This window comes from Bubalus kerabau, chromosome 1, assembly GCF_029407905.1.
Source record: "Bubalus kerabau isolate K-KA32 ecotype Philippines breed swamp buffalo chromosome 1, PCC_UOA_SB_1v2, whole genome shotgun sequence".
Taxonomy (NCBI): domain Eukaryota; kingdom Metazoa; phylum Chordata; class Mammalia; order Artiodactyla; family Bovidae; genus Bubalus; species Bubalus kerabau.
The window spans coordinates 259,683,501-259,703,257 of record NC_073624.1 but is presented as its reverse complement, the minus strand read 5'-3'; the positions used below and the strand labels follow the sequence as shown (position 1 = coordinate 259,703,257).

Genomic DNA, 19,757 nt, shown 5'->3' with positions numbered 1-19,757 from the left:
GTTACTGTACTAGGTAAAATAAGTATTAACAAATTAGTTTTCTCAAACATATTTCAGTAGGGTCAAAATAAAACAATATAAAACAAAAGGACACAATTTTTTTTTTTTTGCAGGAATTTAATGTGTAAACAAATACAGAAAAATAAGCATTAGAGCAACAAAACAATTTTGTATCTTATAAATTTTAAAGACACTTCACCATCAAGTATGAGGCGAATCTCTGCACTAAAGTTTACCTTCTTACGGAATAATTTCACAGTCGTCTTAGATTTTAAGCCAGAAAAATAAGATTGCCACTGTTAAAGCAACCCGCAAATACTTCCTGCCTGTTCTCACAATTAGTCTACTTTAAACTTATAAAAAGATCTTCCCAAGGAGGAAGGCAATGCACTTAATAGACATGGCTGGGCCTCCCCAGCAAATCCTTGCCCATAGTAGGTACTTTACCATCTGCAGGACTAAAATGGTGGCAACAAACTGAAAGCCAGGAAAAAAGATTCCTGTATCTTTGGTGTATTTGCCTGATTCACATGTTATCTTCAGACTGATAAAAAAGGAAGTGTAACAACAATAAGGTAAGATTTGTATAAATTAAATAGTATTTAGCTGCAGTACTAAGGAGTTGAGAAAGTAAGAAACATGTAACTTACCAATCCTAAATAACTATTGCCCATTACAACTTAAAAGTGAGACTTCTACTCTTAAGTAGATTGCTACTTTAGAGTGTTTCATTCATGTTTCCATTTATAATCTTTAAAATTTTTCATAAACTCCTTTAAGAAATCACATAGGATCAGCACAATACTGAATAATGGCCCTCACACCCATAGTGAATGATCTGAGAAAATATTACAATTGAAAGTGGTCTTTTTTTTCCTGAGAAAGCCATATTACAAAATGGCACAAGACAATATACATTTTTTCCACTAGAAAATAAGATGGGAAAATCAGATTTCGATACATTTTGTGAGGAAAATAAGTCTGTCTCTCAAAACTGTGTTCAATCACTTTGCCAGTTACAATTTTTTTTAGAGGGTGAGAATCAAATTTAAGCATGATCATTGCCACAAGGTGAGAGAATGAACACACATGGTAAACTCTGGTTGGAATTTAAGCAGTTTTTATAGAAAACTGTTTACAAGTGAAGAAACTAAGGCACAGAAAACCTAACCAAGCTCAATTTCAGGGCTGAGTTTAATAGTAAAGCTAGAAACAGAATCTACGGCTCTGATTCTCAGGTCAGAGGGCAATGCGTGGTATCTTCCCAAGAGGGAAAAAATATTTTTTTTGGAGAGTAATGTTAATAAATCATTTAAAAAATACATAATAAGAATATCCTTGAAAATCTTTGGCATATGTGAGTCATTGGAAGCTGAAGATTTTAGATATCCTCTCTCCTACCCCAATACAAAAAGGGGAGCTAGTTTTTAAATGAATCAAAAAAGATTAATCTCAATTTCAAAGTGACCTGAGTTTTATTCTGCATTGTTAAATCAATTGGACAGTTTGAGTCCTATGAAACATAACAGAGGCCACTACACCTCAAAGATTACATATATATGCATTCTGCAATGAGATTTATATGACTTGAACTTACTCCACATTTTCATCAAGTACAAAATTAAATACCTCCGTCTAATTTTTCATTAACCAGTGACTCAAAGGTAACAAACTTGATACAGTGGGATGATTAATTGATCTATAGGATGGTATGAAGTTAGCCCCAAATTCAGGTATTTATTTATCCCAGGTCTTCGTATTGGTTTGAGATTAAATTATGAAATTAGCTCAGATTGGCATTTCTCCCTGTGTGTGTTTCTAATCACAAAAGTTTTAATCTCATAAAATATGCATTTGTAAGAGCTCAGGTAGGTTTATGTAGTCATAATATAGTAGCACAGAACATACCATGTAAAAAAAAAATAAAATTATTTTCAAGTTTCTTTGTTTCTAAAGTGCTCCATGTGCAGTATTAAACCAACTTTCAGATTATAGAAGTCCATTATGATGACTAGTAGCAGTTTTAGAAAAGATCAGCAGTTAAATAAGAATAATTTTTTAAAGTATGAATACATAGATTAAAAGATGCAAAAACTCTTAAAAAAAGATGCAGAAACTCTTCAGGCACATTCTAATCCACAACATAAAAAAAAAATCCACTTGAATACATTAGAGAGATGACAGGTGTTGAGAAGGAATGTCAGTGTCAGAAATTAACTGGTAAGGTAACTAGTGTAAACTCAAAGTGGTTCTGAATATTTTAGTAACAAGTATTTTTCCAACAAAACAGTAACAAAAATAAAGTACTTACTCATTCCTTATCAGAAATAAAATAGAAAATAAGTCTGTCCAAATGTTCAGAAGCTGTTTCATAAAAATATTTTTTGAGAAATTCCATAGCTAGTAGGTTGCTTCATCCATGTTGTCGTCACTGTCTACACCAAAATCATCTCCATCTTCAAAGTAGGAATTGATGTAGTCATTTTCCTAAGTGAAATGATATACTCCTCAGTAAACTTCAAAAGTATGAGTAGTAACATTAAAGAATATAATGTGGGCTATCCCTTTAAACGTAAGTTTATAAATACCAAAGTTAGGTAACTAGAAACTAGGCCAGGCTTAAAAGAAGTCTCTGTTATTTCAATGCTTAAAACATTGACTTTCACACATCTACCTGTGCTCTTCCTCGAGACCACCATCCCCTACTAGTCTCAGGCACCAACTAGCTGAGAGAACATATACGGATGCCCATTACATGTTACCAGGATACATCTCGTTCATTATACCTTAGAGGAGGGATGATACGTGGTTTAGCTAGTTTAACCACTATACACTTACTCCAAACAAATGTACAAACAATAAATGAAGCCAATTTACACTAACATTCATTTGACTACACCAGAACTAAGGTTTTCAGTTGTAATAGCTGAGCATAAGCAGAGATTTTTGCTTCCTATCAAAATAAATAAAAGACCTCAAGATACTGAATCAAACATAGAAGATGACATTACATTCTATCTAGGGTGGCTCAGTTTCTTTTAAGAGAGATTAATCCCCTGGGAACATTCCAATTCTTCTGGGTGAGTAAGACTACTATCCATGTAAATGACTCAAGGTATTTCTGCTTTCTACCAAAAATTCAAAAATCCATTTTGGATATAGATTAAAAGAAATTTAAGGGAGTTATTAACCAACTGCAGTGTGTGGACTGTCACTGGATTCCAACTGGAACAAGCAAAAGTTTTTCTCCAATCAAAACAATCTGAACACTGGTTTAATACCTGGTGGTATTAAAGAAATATATTTTATTCTGTTAGCTATGATAATGTGATAAAGAGCCCTTATGTTTGAGTACACACTGAACTAATGAAGCTGAACTTCCCAATACTCCACCCACCTGATGCAAAGAACTGACTCACCGGAAATGACCCTGATGTTGGGAAAGATTGAAAGTGGGCAGAAAAGGGGATGATAGAGGATAAGATGGTTGGATGGCATCATCGACTCAATGCACATAAGTAAGCTCCAGGAGTTGGTGATGGACAGGGAGGCCTGGCATGCTGCAGTTCATGGGGTCGCAAAGAGTCTGGATACGACTGAGCGACTGAGCTGACTGAAATATTTATGGATGAAATGATACAATGCCTGGGATTTGCTTTACAATGATCCAAGGCAGCTGGGGCTTTGAAGGGGGTTGGGGGGCAGGAGCGGACTGGGTGGATGAAAGAGCGGCAGAAAGGCTGGCTATGAATTGATGATTGTTAAAGCTGAATGATGAGTCTGTAGATGTTTTTATTACTAGTCACTAGTTTTTGAACATGACTGAAATTTGCCATAAAAAATTAACCTCCAAGATATTGTTTTGAGGGTGTTAGCCTGCTGTGGCCCTCTTTGCCTGGCAAAGCACAAGCTATTCTTTTCTACTTCACCCCCTGCCAAATTAATCTCCATATCTCTATTATCTATAGCAGGAATTATCACAGAGTAATTAAGAAATAGAGACTATTCTCAAAAGAAAGTCTCCTGGATATCGTCTTTTTTAGGATTTGCATGGTGGGATACTATATATAAATTTATATAAATAATGTAAGAAAGGTAACTTGTATTATTCAGATATGTCTTTCATTACTTTGTCCTCCCTAAACACTGTAACTTCCTGTTTCCAGCTCAGACCCTTACTTTATCTAGGAAGCTGTCCCGGTTTCTCTGGTGCTAAGAAATCCAACAGTCTGGAAACCCGGCTGAATCCTGGGGGTAGTGTATGGGAGAGGGGTGGCATGGTTCAGGTGAGGCCACCTTGTACACAAGACCTTGCTAAGGACACTGGTGTGAAAGTGTAAGCTAGTCAGTTTGTACACACAAATGGAAATGAGAAAGGAAGAGACACTGCATTTCAAATTGAGCATATGCTACTTGGGTTTAGACATGTGCACGTCCAAGTGGGTTCAGTGACTCACATTTGGTAATTCTGTGAGATTAGTAATCTTGATACATAGACTGGTACAGAGTCAGAACCTGTTGAAACTGATGGCGTAAAGGGTTCTTGCCTTCATTTGGGCCCCTGCTCTTTAACTACAACATTCAAAAGGCTGAAGAAAAAGTCCATATTTTCTCAATTTTACATGTAGGTGTTATATAGATAATTCGCTCCATTTTATTCTTCCAAACAAAATGCTTATCACATTCTCAATATATATATATATATCAATGAGTTGCTGCCAAGTCACTTCAGTCGTGTCCGACTCTGTGCGACCCCATAGATGGCAGCCCAGCAGGCTCCCCCATCCCTGGGATTCTCCAGGCAAGAACACTGGAGTGGGTTGCCATTTCCTTCTCCAATGAGTTAATTAGTAGTAGTTTTTCATTAGTTAACTGCTAGAAAGAGCAAAGAGAGTAACTTTAAATATGAGGCTTTGAGCTTGCTTATACCCAGACTCCCTAGCCTCACCCTTAAAATATGTATCATTTGTTTATTAAAAAATGAAATACAGTTATATGAACCCATTGGTGGTGTTTAGTGCTCTATAGAATTCTGAAATTACTAAAATTCTAATGTTTGTTGTTTTTGTTAGGACAGATCTTAATTTCAAACACAGCTCAACTCAAGTCTAGACTTTATAAACAGAGCATTTCAAAAGCCAAAGAATATTCAGGAAAATTTCAAAAAAGAGTAACATGCTCTTAAAATATTAACAAATAATAAGAAGTTTCTATTAATTGGAATGTCTTAGTGATGATTCAGACATAGATCAATGGAACTGAGGCCAGAAATACATCTAAGCAGATGAAGGAATCTAAGAGCTGATAAAGGAGAATTTCAAATCAATGCAGAAAGAAAATTATTTAGTACATGAGGCAGGCAATTGGCTAGCCATTTGGAAGCAGATAAAAATGAATCAGTATGCTTCCTGCACACCAATATAAAACCAAAATTTAAGGCAATTGTAGCATATAATTAAGATTTCTTAGGTGGAGCAATGCAGGTGAAAGATTCATCAGTGTGGTGTGTGAAGCTGAAATGGAGTGAAGACAGTGGTCACTGGAATGTATCAACAGAAGAAACTTACGTGAGGCATCTACAAAGCCCCAGAGAGGCCGTGACCAACACAATCACCCTGCTTGATTGACTCCAGCTTACTTTGAAATGCACCTTGTTTCTGAAAGTTGGAAATCCCAAATCTAAAACACGGAGTTCTGACTCAGTCATACTTGAGGCTGAATTATGAATGTTCTCTGATAGCATCCACATGCACTTTGGGATTTAAAACCTGATGGTATTTCTGGGATTCCCCCTCAAAATATGACTAAACCCGTAATTTATACCTTATTGCTAACTTAAAGTGATAAGTAGATAAATCTCAAACTAAATTGAACCATTTCCTTAACTTACGGACTTCCACGGTCAAAGCTGTCTATCAAGTAACTCTTACCTCCTACATTCCATTTGGTATCACTATAATTTCAATGCTGTAATTCTCCTAGTGCCAAAGACTTGATGCCATGGATAATAATATACCCCTGGTTCCCATCAACTTGGTTTTTGTTTAACATTTTAATTATATACCACATGTCTGATTCCTTATTAGATCATCATAAGTTCAGGACCTTTGCTACTCTCCCAGAATGGCCCATTACCTCTTCTTGCTCTTCTTCATCATATTCCTCTTGTTCTGCAGCATCGTCTTCCTCATCATCATCGCCTTCTTTACTTTTCTCTTTGCTTCCTTCTTTCTCTTCATTCTCCTCATCTGATTTTTCACCATCACCTTTCTTTTCCAATTCCTAGTATAAATGAGCTTCATCAATTTAAATGGAAACCACCAGACTCTGACGTTCCTGCTCAACCTCAAGAAAACAGTTACCTACCACCTAATTCTAACCCTCCCTTACCAACACCTCCAGGCCCTCACCTAGGACACTGAGCTATCTCAAGAAAGGAGGTACTCACTGGCTCGTCATTACATTGGTACCTTCTTTGATTTTGTTATTTCATAACTCAGTCTTGGGGGAATTCGCTGGTGGTCCAGTGGCTAAGACTCTGTGTTCCCGATACAGGGGGGCTGGGTTCGATCCCTGGTCAAAGAACTAGATCCGATGTGCCACAACTAAGAAAGACTCTGTGCAGCCAAATAAATAAAAATATAAAAAAAAGAACACACACAAAAACCTTGGTCTTGGGTAATGCTTCGATTTCGGCTCACAGCATAGTGCTTTATTTTTATGATTACTATTCTACTTCCTTATAAAATATTTTGATTCAGCTTATGAAGAACTTTCAGAATGTTATTTTGTTTTTCTTCTCCTTCATGAAAGGAGAAAAGAGAATGTAATGGAAACATTTCAAAGTGTCTATGTTTTAGCTGCTAACTGTTTAAAATAATATCAAGTCATCTTGGGGTGAATTATCCTATTTGCAGATTATCCATGTTTTTTAACATTTCATTATTTTTTTAAATTTATTTTTAATTGGAGGATAATTGCTTTACAATGTTGCATTGGTTTCTGCTGTAAAACGTGATATCTATGTTTTTATATCTGTTCTCTCTCATTATTTACTTCCATACCCAAGGATTTTTGTTTTGTAATGTATCTGGCAGGTTGAAAAAAAGAGAGATTAAAACTCAAATCTGAGTCAATATTAGCACTTACTAACACGCCTAAGAACGGAGCCAAAGAAGAGATACGGAGTTAGAGAATCTTTGCTTGTGTGGTGGCTCCACTTGCCTTGTTAAAATCACTACGCCACCTTCTCGTAAGACACAGATTCAACTTCAAGATTCTAGCTTTATACTTCTATTATGACCACCAACATTTATTTTCCATTTGATAAAAGTGACCTGTTTTCATTACTGTTATTATCCACTCACTAATCTGTCCTATGTTTAATCTGCACAAGTGACAGAATTTCGCAAGTTTTCTAAGAGGTGGGGAACAGCAATAGTTTTATATATTAATACTCATTATTGAGGTATAAGATCAATTTAGCTAAAACATTATTATTCTTAATCAGTAATCAGAACACTAATTCATAAATCTGTAAATACTGCACCTTATTGTAAGATATTTGCTCTGTAGATTACATACAGAGAGAAAACATACTTTATATTTGGCATAACTACAACTTTATTCCATTTGGCTCTTAAATATTTTTAAAAATCCACTCAAATATGAATTTAAGGAAAGCAAAGGCAATGGGGGCAGGAGGGGAAGGGGACGACAGAGGATGCGATGGCTGGATGGCATCACCGACTCGATGGACGTGAGTCGGAGTGAACTCTGGGAGTTGGTGATGGACAGGGAGGCTTGGCGTGCTACAATTCATGGGGTAGCAAAGAGTCGGACACGACTGAGCAACTGAACTGAACTGAACTGAAAGGCAATGAAAGACTACATCAGATAGTCTCAATTTTTAATAAAAATTCAAACTCCACCTTTCTTGTCACCCTACCCCACTTAGCTAGAACAAATAAAATGAAGGTAATAGATATAAGATGATTTATCTTCATACTGGGGCTACTGACCCATGTTACCTTTTATGAGTTATTACTACAATATAATGTGTGCAATTTTTACCAACTGCAGTCCCTTTGGAAAATTGCAAGCAAACAAAATAGTATTTACAGATTTTTTGAACTGTCTATAAATATACACCTATATATAAAATTATGCTATGTTAATGTTAATTAAGATATAACATTTTTATTTTCTATTTTAATCAAACCCTAGTAAAAAGGCCTACATCCCACAAGACTGTAGTTTAAAGTGAATTGTAGTGCTATTTTTAACTCTGTGCAAAGTATATGCTATATCTGAAAAATCATGCTGTTAGCTCTTATTTCATAATTAGCAATAGAATTATTTAAACCAGTTATGTAAAAATATTTTTTAAATATAGAATTCATTTAATCTCTGTAGGGAGTGGGAGGTCTTGATTTCCAATACTGCCATCTCAATTATCTCCAAATAAATAACCTCAACTTTATTTCTATCACGTAGACCTAAATCAAACCAATAAAATACCTAAATCAGTTAACAAATATCAGATTTATAAAATTTAGAAAAATGGCCTCCCACACACTGTCTCATCACGTCATTCCCTTTGTGTTAGGCTATTAGTCTTCATCTGTTTACTTAGTAGTCTCCATTTTCTCTTCTGTGCTGCTGCTGCTGCTAAGTCACTTCAGTTGTGTCTGACTCTGTGCGACCCCACAGACGGCAGCCCACCAGGCTCCCCCGTCCCTGGGATTCTCCAGGAAAGAACACTGGAGTGGGTTGCCATTTCCTTCTCCAATGCATGAAAGTGAAAAGTGAAAGTGAAGTCGCTCAGGCGTGTCCGACTCTTCTCGACCCCATGGACTGCAGCCTACCAGGCTCCTCCGTCCATGGGATTTTCCAAGCAAGAGTACTGGAGTGGGGTGCCACTGCCTTCTGTGAGATGTAACTATTTACCCTTACTACTTTATGGATTTAAGAACAACGGGAATAATAACGTAAAACACACAATGTGGAAACATTTTGAAAACAGTTAACTTATGGACAGGAAACAGTCCTTTTTGTTTAAATACTGTAGACCACCCAACAGAGACATCCACCTATAAGCATGTCATACAGAAATAAGCTCAAATATTAGTTTACTGCTGTCTGACTATTCCCACCATAAGATGTGACTGTGGATGCCATTCCCTCTCCACAGAAGTTTTATTAAAGAAAACCTGCAACGACTTTTGCTGAAGAAATGAATAATTGAGTCATCTGGAAGCTAACTGTTTTATTAAAGTTGCTAACTTATTGGGATTTCTAGATTTAAAACTCCAGTTTTAACAATGTGTGTGATGAAAAAAGGTGTTTAAATGTAGGGCATAAGGAGATACAATTTGTTCTGATGAAAAACCACATCCAGAGGTCCAGACTAAATTTCCTTATAGCGCACGTCATCTGAGCAACTTCTTTGCAGGAAGTTTTAAGAACAGTCAGAATCTGTGTTCAATCAATACAAGGTGGCTAGTTCTGCAACCCTTCATCCCAGTTAACCCTGACACTTAGTGCTATTCCTTCAACAATCCTCCTGGCTTGATTATCAGACAAGTGATCTTCAGTGCCTGTACTGGTCAAAAGTAAAATTTAACCAAGATCTCCAGGCTTAGAGCAAAGACGTGGAGGAGCCTGAGGAACAGATCAGGGCAGCAGAGTAGTCCGGCAGATAGGCTGTGGCACCATGGCTGAGAGAGGTGGTCCTGGGCAGCAGGGAACCCTTCAGACACTGACCAGAGACCACCACCTGCTGTGTTGCAGCCAACTAAGTCCTAACCCTAAACACTAAAGTAGTTCAGTTCACATCTTACCTTCTTCCTTAGACACTGAGGTTTTTAAAACAGAGATTATTCCTAAGTGCCTTCCATCAGCTGTGCTCATCCTATACCTTGCAGGGAGAAGAAACTTAAAGCAATGTTCACTGATTATCTTTAAAGGGTGAATGAAAGATTTTTCCGTAAAGGAGAAATGAGAAAAAAAAAAAGATGAGTTTCTGTTACCATGTAACTATGCTAACTTGGTCAGGCAAGCTTTAAAGCCTTAACTTCCTCATTGGTAAATAAAGAATAATAATACGTATTCTCTTTGTTGTTATGAAGTCTTAGGGACATAATGGATGTTAATAGCTCATCAAAGAGCCCACTATATAAAAAGTTCTCAAAAAGCAATAGCTGCTATGATAATTATATCATCATCATCATCACTATCACCATCAATGTAAGATAATTCATTGACAGTGGGAATAAGGGAATAAACTGGTATAACCTCTATGAGAATAATCTGCCATTATTTATGCATATTATCTATATTTTCTATATTATACAGTACATATAACAATTAACCTAGCAAATCTACTTCTAGAAATCTACCTTACACAGTGAAATCACATACTTAACATGGATTCACTGTTCCACTGTTTATATATATATATATATTTTTTTTTTAATTAAAAAAATTTTTTTTGGCCATGCCATATGGCATGTGGGATTTTCGTTTCCCAACCAGGGATCAAATGCGTGCGCCTTCTGCAGTGAAAGCTCAGAGTCTTAACCACTGGACTGCCAGGGAAGTCCTAGCATTACTTCCAATAGTGAAACGCTAAATGAAACACGTGTGTGTGCCAAGTCGCTTCAGTCCTGTACGACTCTTTGCAACTCTATGGACCGCAGCCTGCCAGGCTCCTCTGTCCAAGGGATTCTCCAGGCAAGAATACTGGAGTGGGTTGCCATTCCCTTCTCCAGGGGATCTTTCTCACCCAGGGATTGAACTGCATCTCTTTATGTCTCCTGCACTGGCAGGCAGGTTCTTTACCACTAGTGCCACCTGGGAAGCCCTCTGGTATTTCACAGAGCTTCCTATCCTCTGTGAAATACTTTTTAATGAACAATCACAGCCAGGACAGCCATGTATGTAATGTCCATCAACAGGTTACTGGTTAAATTTATTATGGTTCATTCTTATAGTGTAGCCAAAAAAAAAGAAAGAAAGAAAAGAATGATGGAACTCTTTTGTAGACTGATACAGAAGCCAACATATTTTAAGTAATAAGATAAAAAGGCAAAGAGTGCAATATGTTACTTTTTGTTATTAAAAAGAAAAAATAGTATTTTCTATGTATAAAATGTTTCTGGAAGGATATATAAGAAACTGGTAACACTGGTTGTCTCTAATAGGGGACTTGGATGGATGGCTACGGGAAGGGATCGGAGGGCATATTTTGTTTATTAATTTTTAGAATTTTACATCTTTTTATTTTTCAAATATTTTTTAAAAGGCAATAAAAGTAAGTGCCATAAGAAAGGATTTTCCCTCAATAGAATCTTTTAGACATAAGACAGAATAAAAGCATTAAAAATACACATACACCAGTAAGAGAAAAAAATGAGGTTTTTAGAGATATACATTTATGTTTCCTTCCCATGCATAATTCAAGAGAAAAAGAGGAATAGAGTGGAAAAGAGGCAGATGATAGAAGGTGAGGCAAGCTGACAGGTGGGGAGTAGAGAGGATAGGATGGAGCCCCCATAGCTCCCAGCCAACACTGTTCAAACATTGCTAGCCACCCTGTATGCTGGGCTCGACTCTGCCAAATTCACAAGTCATTTAAAAGAGACAGAAGGTGGAAAGGCTGCAGAAGACAAAAAGAGATATGATATTTTCTCAGTCTGTTCCTATAGTGAGAAGAAAACCTTACCTCAATTTTTTTCAATACATCCGCAGGATTTGTGAGTGAAGGGCCTTTGCCTGTATCCTTTGCCTTTTTGGATTTGGGGCCTGCTGAAGTAAAACCACTGGTAACACATTTTTGTATAACAGCAATTGTGTATTAAATGTCTTCGCCTTTTAATATGCCATCTAGCAGGGTGGTATGCCACACCGTACACATAATTTGCAGGCTGAATTAACTTAAAGAATGAACAAAATAAATCAGCACACATTAGCAATTTTCTATGATAAGGAGCAAACGATAATCACTTAATAGGATATTTTCTAAGACTGCAACTGTTACTGAAATCACAAGCCCGTGTGCCTGATGCACAGTGAAGCCCATCAACACTAAACATCAGAGTTCGGAACAGAGAAAGGTTTATTACAGATTTGTACAAGGAGATGGGTGGCTCATGCCCTAGGAACCCCAGTTACTGAAAGCTTTCAGCAAGTCCCTTTAAAAGCAAAAGGTGAGGGATGGGTGTGGATAGTAGTTGCAGACTGCTCAGTCGGGTCATGATCAGGTAATGATGTTCCTGAAAATCTCGACCAGATGAATGTTATTCTCTGTCCTGACAAGAAAGGGCAAAGTCCCAAGGCACAACGTTCACCCTCCATGGTCCCAGTCCTGGCTAAGAGGAGGCAAATCTCAGTTGGCGGCTCCTTCAGGGCCAGGTTCCCACATCCTGCCCAGCTGTCATCCCTGAGGGAGTTAGGCGCCCAACTCAACTGGCCCTCAGTCTCCTCAGGCACCCCAAAGGTGGGGACCAGGTCTTACGGACTGTGACCCAGACAGACGGCCTCTGCTATTAGGTTGTAGAGACAGGTATGGGGGAAAGGCTCACCGAAGGCCTGAGCCACAGCCGGTGGAGGGCTTTAGTCAGGGCTCTGGAGCGCAGCAGGACATAGTCCCCAGTCTGTTCCCTGGGCCCTCCTGCTCACCCGCTGGCCCAAGACTGGGTAAGCTGAAAGGCCTCAAGGAGAAGGCCTAAATCTGCCTCTGACCTCACTCTCCACATGATGACCACCACACCACCAATCCTTGACTGAATCACTTCCCCAGTGGTCCCTCATTGACAGCTGGCTGCTTGGGGACAGGGCCACTGAGGCAACAAGCAATAACTGAGCAAGACCTGTTGCTTGGTAACAGAGTACTGACACACAGCATCAGCTACCTGCTAAAGGCTATGCTCATCTTGGTCTGTTATACAACTGGATATTTTACTAAAAATTTGAACTGGCAATTTATGACATCAGGGCCAAAACTGCAACAATGGTAGAAGCAGAACATATATAGAAGAGGTGACAGGAATACACAGAAGAACTACACAAAAAAGATCTTCATGACCTGGATAACCATGATGGTGTGATCACTCAGCTAGAGCCAGACATCCTGGAGTGTGAAGTCAAGTGGGCCTTAGGAAGCATCACTATGAATAAAGCTAGTGGCTGCTGCTGCTGCTGCTGCTAAGTTGCTTCAGTCGTGTCCAACTCTGTGCGACCCCATAAATGGAAGCCCACCAGGCTCCCCTGTCCCTGGGATTCTCAAGGCAAGAACACTGGAGTGGGTTGCCATTTCCTGCCCCAATGCATGAAAAGTGAAAGTGAAGTCGCTCAGTCCTGTCCGACTCTTAGCAACCCCATGGACTGCAACCTACCAGGTCTAGTGGAGGTGATGGAATTTCAGTTGAGCTATTTCAAATCCTAAAAGATGATGCTGTAAAAGTGCTGCACTCAACATGCTAGCAAATTTGGAAAACTCAGCAGTGGCCACAGGACTGGAAAAAGTCAGTTTTCATTCCAATCCCAAAGAAGGGCAATGCCAAAGAATGTTCAAACTACAGCACAATTGCACTCATTTCACATGCTAGCAAGATAATGCTCAAAGTTCTCCAAGGTAGGTTTCAACAGTACATGAACCTAGAACTTCCAGATGTACAAGTTGGATTTAGAAAAGGCAGAAGAACCAGAGATCAAATTTCCAACATCCATTCGATAACAGAAAAACCAAGAGAATTCCAGAAAAACATGTGCTTCTGCCTCACTGTCTACACTATAAAGCCTTTGACTATGTGGATCACAACAAACTGTGGAAAATCCTGAAAGAGACGGGAGTACCAGACCACCTGACCTGTCTCCTGAGAAATCTGTATGCAGGCCACGAAGCAACAGTTAGAACCAGACTTGGAACAACAGACTGCTTCAGAATTGGGAAAGGAGCATGTCAAGGTTATATATTGTCACCTGACTTATTAACTTATATGCAGAGTGAAAGTGAAAATCGCTCAGTCGTGTCAGACTCTTTGTGACCCCATGGACTGTAGTCCATGGAATTCTCTAGGCCAGAATACTGGAGTGGGTAGCCTTTCCCTTCTCCAGGGGATCTTCCCAACCCAGGGATTGACCTCAGGTCTCCCACACTGCAGGAGGATTCTTTACCAGCTGAGCCACCAGGGAAGTCCTTACATCATGAAAAATGCCAGGCTGGATGAAGCACAAGCTGGAATCAGGACTGTGGGGAGAAATATCAATAAGCTCAGATATGCAGAGGACACCACCCTTACGGCAGAAAGTGAAGAAAAACTAAAGAGCCTCTTAATGAAAGTGAAAGAGGAGAGTGAAAAATCTGGCTTAAAACTGAACATTCAAAAAAAGAAGATCATAGCATCTGGTCCCATCACTTCATGGCAAATAGATGGGGCAACAATAGAAACAGTGACAGACTTCATTTTCTTGGGCTCCAAAATCACTGTGGAAAGTGACTGCAGCCACGAAATTAAAAGACACTTGCTCCTTTGAGGAGAAGTTATGACAAACCTAGACAGCATATTGAAAAAAGAGATATTACTTTGCTGACAAAGGTCCATATAGTCAAAAGCTATGGTTTTTTCCAGCAGTCATGTATGGATGTGAGAGGTGGACCATAAAAAAGGCTGAGTACCGAAGAATTGATGCTTTTGAACTGTGGTGTTGGCAAAGACTCTTGAGAGTCCCTTGGACTGCAAGGAGATCAAACCAGTCCATCCTAAAGGAAACAAACCCTGAATGTTCATCGGAAGGACTGATGCTGAAGCTGAAACTCCAGTACTTTGGCCACCTGATGCAAAGAGCCGACTCACTGAAAAAGACCCTGATGCTGGGAAAAATTGAAGGCAAGAGGAGAAGGGTGATAGAGGATGAGATAGTTGGATGGCATCACCAACTCAATGGACATGAGTGAACAAACTCAGGGAGATGGTGAAGGACAGGCAAGCCTGGCGTGCTGCAGTCGATGGAGTCGCAAAGAGTTGGACATGACTGAGAGACTGAAAAACAACAAAATCAAGTACTGCTGCTGCTGCTGCTAAGTCGCTTCAGTCGTGTCCAACTCTGTGCGACCCCAAAGACGGCAGCCCGCCAGGCTCCCCCGTCCCTGGGATTCTCCAGGCAAGAACACTGGAGCAGGTCGCCATTTCCTTCTCCAATGCATGAAAGTGAAAAGTGAAAGTGAAGTCGCTCAATCGTGTCCAACTCCTAGCGACCCCATGGACTGCAGCCTACCAGGCTCCTCTGTCCATGGGATTTTCCAGGCAAGAGTACTAGAGTGGGTTGCCATTGCCTTCTCTAAAATCAAGTATACTTTATTAAAAAACAAACAAGTGCAGAATAAACACACATTTGCCAGTGGTTGAAGGGATGAGAAAGAGGTTATATTCAGGGCAACATAGTATTATCTTTGAAATGAAGAATAAAATACTTAAATGGAACATACCAATCACATGAATCTGAAAACTCAAAGCAATAATAAATAATATGTTTTAATGGCTTTGTGTGTGTGTGTGTGTGTATGTGTGTTAGTCATTCAGTCGTGTCCAACTCTTTGTGACCCCATGGACTGTAGTCTGCCAGGTTCCTCTGTCCATGGAATTCTCCAGGTAAGACCACTGGAGTGGGCTGTCATTTCCTTCTCCATGGGATCGTCCCGACCTAGGGATAGAACCCAGGTCGCCTGTATTGCAGGCAGGCGCTTTACTGTCTGAAGCCCTTTAATGGCTTTGGGATACATAATTTTTAGCTATATCAAAAATATTGCATTTTGAGTGTATTGTGAAACTGCAGGGTATAGAGAATTGGTTCACATATAGATCTTGCTAGTCAGTTACCAAAACTGACATGTTACAAAAATTATGATGTTATGTTACAAAATTGTCCCATTGTGATCACAAAGTATTACCATCCTTTTCCCAAAATCAAGCTAAATACTTAGAAATTACTTGGTAACAGGAAAATATGGCTCAGAAAGATGTAATTTTGTTAAAGATTAACATTTAACCTACAGAACAAGAGATTTTTAGATTGTGGACATGACCCATAACTAATGGAATTTACAATTTATTGTGTTATATCAAATTGCCCCTTGGGGAGTCTCTAAGTTTGAGACTCCTGAACATATATATTAGTGAGGTTTTGCTCAAACAAAAGTTATTAAAAAAAAATAGCTAGATTTAATGACAGGTAACTTTCTCTGCTTCCCTTGATGGCAGACTGTTTAATCCAAATTGTAGCATGTAAAATATCATATCATATATGAACAAGCTCTCAACATATATTACTGATTTCAGAAATCACTAGCTAGGAATGTAAATTACATCAAGAAGTCTCTTTGTCTAAGGAACTTTTGTCAAATTATTTAAATTTCATAACACATAAATCTGCTAAATGGATATTATAGAACATGGTCAGGTAAATAAACTTATAAAAATTATTAATCTCTTAGCCAAGAAAGTCATAGCTGCATATTCAAGTCCATTCAGCAATTTTTGCTACATTCCATTCTGGCTTTATGTAATGCCCAATTCTTTTATTTATAATTGGAAAAGAAGTATAAAATTACTAAAATCTGTTAAGACTGTTTCAACCTCAAAACATTTACATTTTTTTTTTATCTTTGGCCAAATACATGCATATATTTGAATTTTTTTTATTTCTTTCAACACAACACCTGCCAATAGCTGGATCTTCAAGAAACAGACCTTTTCTGTCTTTGGCTCTTTAGGTATTATCTACTTTCTTGTAAATCAGAGGAGACCATTTTTAACAAAAGAGAGTATAGAAGCTTACCAGGAACAAAACACAAAAATTATATAATATGCAACAAAAATATGAGAGCAGAATGGAAAAGGAAAGTTTTGCTGTTGTTTTGTTTTTCAACAAATGAAAAGCCTGACGCGCTGGAAGCTTTTACTAATCTTTAATGTGTCCATGGGCTTCTAAGGATGAGCAGTTGTGGGATGTATTTGAACATGAATTCCTTCAAATCAGATATATTCTTTTCAGCCCTTTAAAGTCTGCTAAAAATTCATGATCCACTAGGTCATGACTAGTATCATTCATGCTGCTGTGTGGGCTTAGTCGTGTTTGACTCTTTGCTCCCATGGCTGTAGCCCGCCAGGCTCCTCTCTCCATGGAATTTTCCAGGTAAGAATACTGGAGAGGGTTGTCATTTCCTTCTCCAGGGGACCTTCCCAACCCAGGGATTGAACCCGTGTCTCCTGTGTCACCTGCTACTGCTTTTCAACATTGTACTAGAAGTCCTAGCTAATACGCTAAGATAGGAAAAGGATATAAAAGGTATGAAGATTGGGAAGGAAGAAATAAAACTTTCTTTGTTCATAGACAATATGTAGAAAATCTGAAAGAATGGGCTAAAAAACTGGGAACTAATAAGAAATTACCGTAGGATTACAGCATACAACGTTAACATACAAAATTCAATAGATTTCCTATATATGAACACGAACTAGTGGAATTTGAAATGAAAAGCATAGTGTTATTTATATTAGTATTTCCCAAAATGAAATACTTAGGTATAAATCTAACAAAAAATATATATACATGACCTATATGAGGAAGACTATAAAACTTTGAATAATGATATCAGAGAACTAAACAAATGGAGACATAGTCCATATTCACTGGTAAGAAGAGCTAATATCTTCAAGATGTCTTTTCTTCCCAATTCCATCTATAAGTTCAATGCAACCTCAAAATTCTAGTAAGTTATTCTACAGATATCAGCAAACTGACTCTACTATATATATGGAAGGCAAAAGACTGAGAACACCCAACACAATACTGAAGAAAAATAACAAAGTTAGAGGATGGTCCTACCTGATTTTAAAAACATTCTATAAAGTTATTGTAATCCAAACTATGGTATAGGTGAAATAAATACATCAATCAATGAAACAGAATAGAGAGCCCAGAAAGAGACCCACATAAATACAGAAAAATGCAACTGGACTTCCATGTGCAAAAAAATAAACTTATACAGACTTTACAACCTTCACAAAAATTAACTCACAATGGACCACAGTCCTAAATATAAAACATAAAATTATGAAACTCTTAAAAGATAACATAAGAGAAAATTTAGGTGACCTTGAGCTTGGTGATGACTTTTGAGATGTAAAACCAAATCCATGAAATCCAAAATCCATGAAAAGAACGGATAACCCGGACTACATTAAAACTCAAAACTTCTATGTAAAAGATAGTGTCAAGGGAATAAGAAGACAAGCTATGGAATGGGAGAAAATGTTTGCAAAAGACACATTTGAAAAAGGACTGTGTGAAATAGAAACAAATATATATTGGTCTCAGCATCTGGTTCCAGGCATAGAAAAAACTTCCTAAGTAATAACAGTAATTTTTTGTTGTTGTTCTAACAAGAATCTACATTCCTTAGAATTTACTGGACAATAGGAGTGTCTTTTGGAGTTTCCCTCATGGCTCAGCAGGTAAAAGAATCTACCTGCCAATGCAGGAGACATGGGTTCGATCCCTGGGTTGGGAAGATCCCCTGGAGAAGGGCATGGCAACCCATTCCAGTAATCTTGCGGGGAAAATCCCATGGACAGAGGAACCACCCATGGAATCGCAAAGAGTCGGACACAACTGAAGCAACTGAGCACAGGAGTCTCTTTTATTCTAAGGAGGTGACTCTCAGTGGGGTGCTAGGTGGCTTCAGGATGGGGCTGGCTATCAGATACATCAAGCCATGATCAGAATCCTTGGAAAAGGGGAAAGGAGCTGGAGACTGAGTTAATGATTGATCAGGCCTATGTGATGAAGCCTCCATAAAAATCCCCAAAGTATGCAGTTCCAAGAGTTTCTGGATTGATGAACATATTAGTGAACTGGAAGGTGACACAACCCAACTCCACAGACATGCATGGGTGACCTTCCAGACTTGACCTTATGCCTCTTTTCACTTGACTGTTCATCTGGGTCTGTATCATAACCGTTATTATAGTCAACTGGTAAATATAAGTAAATTATATCACCATGTTCCATGAGCTGTTCAGGTAAATCAAATCCCACCAGGAAGGGTCATGGGAACCTCCAACTGGTAGCCAACGCAGACAGCAGTTGTGGGAAACCTGGAGACACACTGTACCTGTGACCGACATCTGTAGTGGGGAGCAGTCTCCTGGGACTGAGCCCTTAGTGGGATGAGCGCTAACTCCAATTAGTGTCAGAACTGAATTAAATGATAAGACACGTAGTTGGTGTTGCAGAGAACTGTTTGATATGCAAGAAAAAATAACTCCCTAAATCTAGTGTCAGAAGTGCTGTGAATGCAGTAGTGGTATAAGAGGAAAGGAGAAACACACAGCAGGAATATTATTCCAACAGATTAGTATCCAAAATACACAAAGAGCTCTTAAGACTCAATAAGAAAAACACATTAATAAACTCGGTTTCTCCAGCGTCACTCCCATGACCTCATCACAGCAAGCTTGTACTCGTCATTCAATCTGGAGTTCAACTGCGTCTCCTCAACAAACCCTTCCCTGACCTCCCACTGAAGACAGTGCGCTATGCTGAATGTCTTTACTCCATCTGCAAGCTCTGTGAGGGTGAGGATTACTCCTCCTTTGCTCACTGGCTTATCCCTCTTAGCACAGGGTCTGCCAACAGTACATGCTCAATAGCTTTTTATTTGGTGGAATTATGAAAGAACAGCACAACAAAAA

The 19,757-nt window shown here is 38.5% G+C and overlaps 1 protein-coding gene across 4 annotated transcripts in view; it reads right to left on the bottom strand.

Moving 5' to 3' along the window:
- Positions 1-96: 96 nt before the first annotated feature.
- The window catches only part of POLR3G (RNA polymerase III subunit G), a 45,751-nt gene continuing 26,090 nt past the window's right edge, over positions 97-19,757 (bottom strand). For 3 of the 4 annotated variants that reach the window (XM_055564416.1, XM_055564391.1, XM_055564399.1), the window contains 3 exons: positions 11,726-11,808; positions 6,136-6,282; positions 97-2,487 (listed from right to left, as the gene is read on the bottom strand). In XM_055564416.1, the coding sequence (XP_055420391.1) occupies positions 2,401-2,487; positions 6,136-6,282; positions 11,726-11,808 (317 nt within the window). In that variant the 3' untranslated portion in view covers positions 97-2,400. The remainder of the gene's footprint in view (positions 2,488-6,135; positions 6,283-11,725; positions 11,809-19,757) is intronic. The other variant, XM_055564406.1, reaches the window with a different exon arrangement.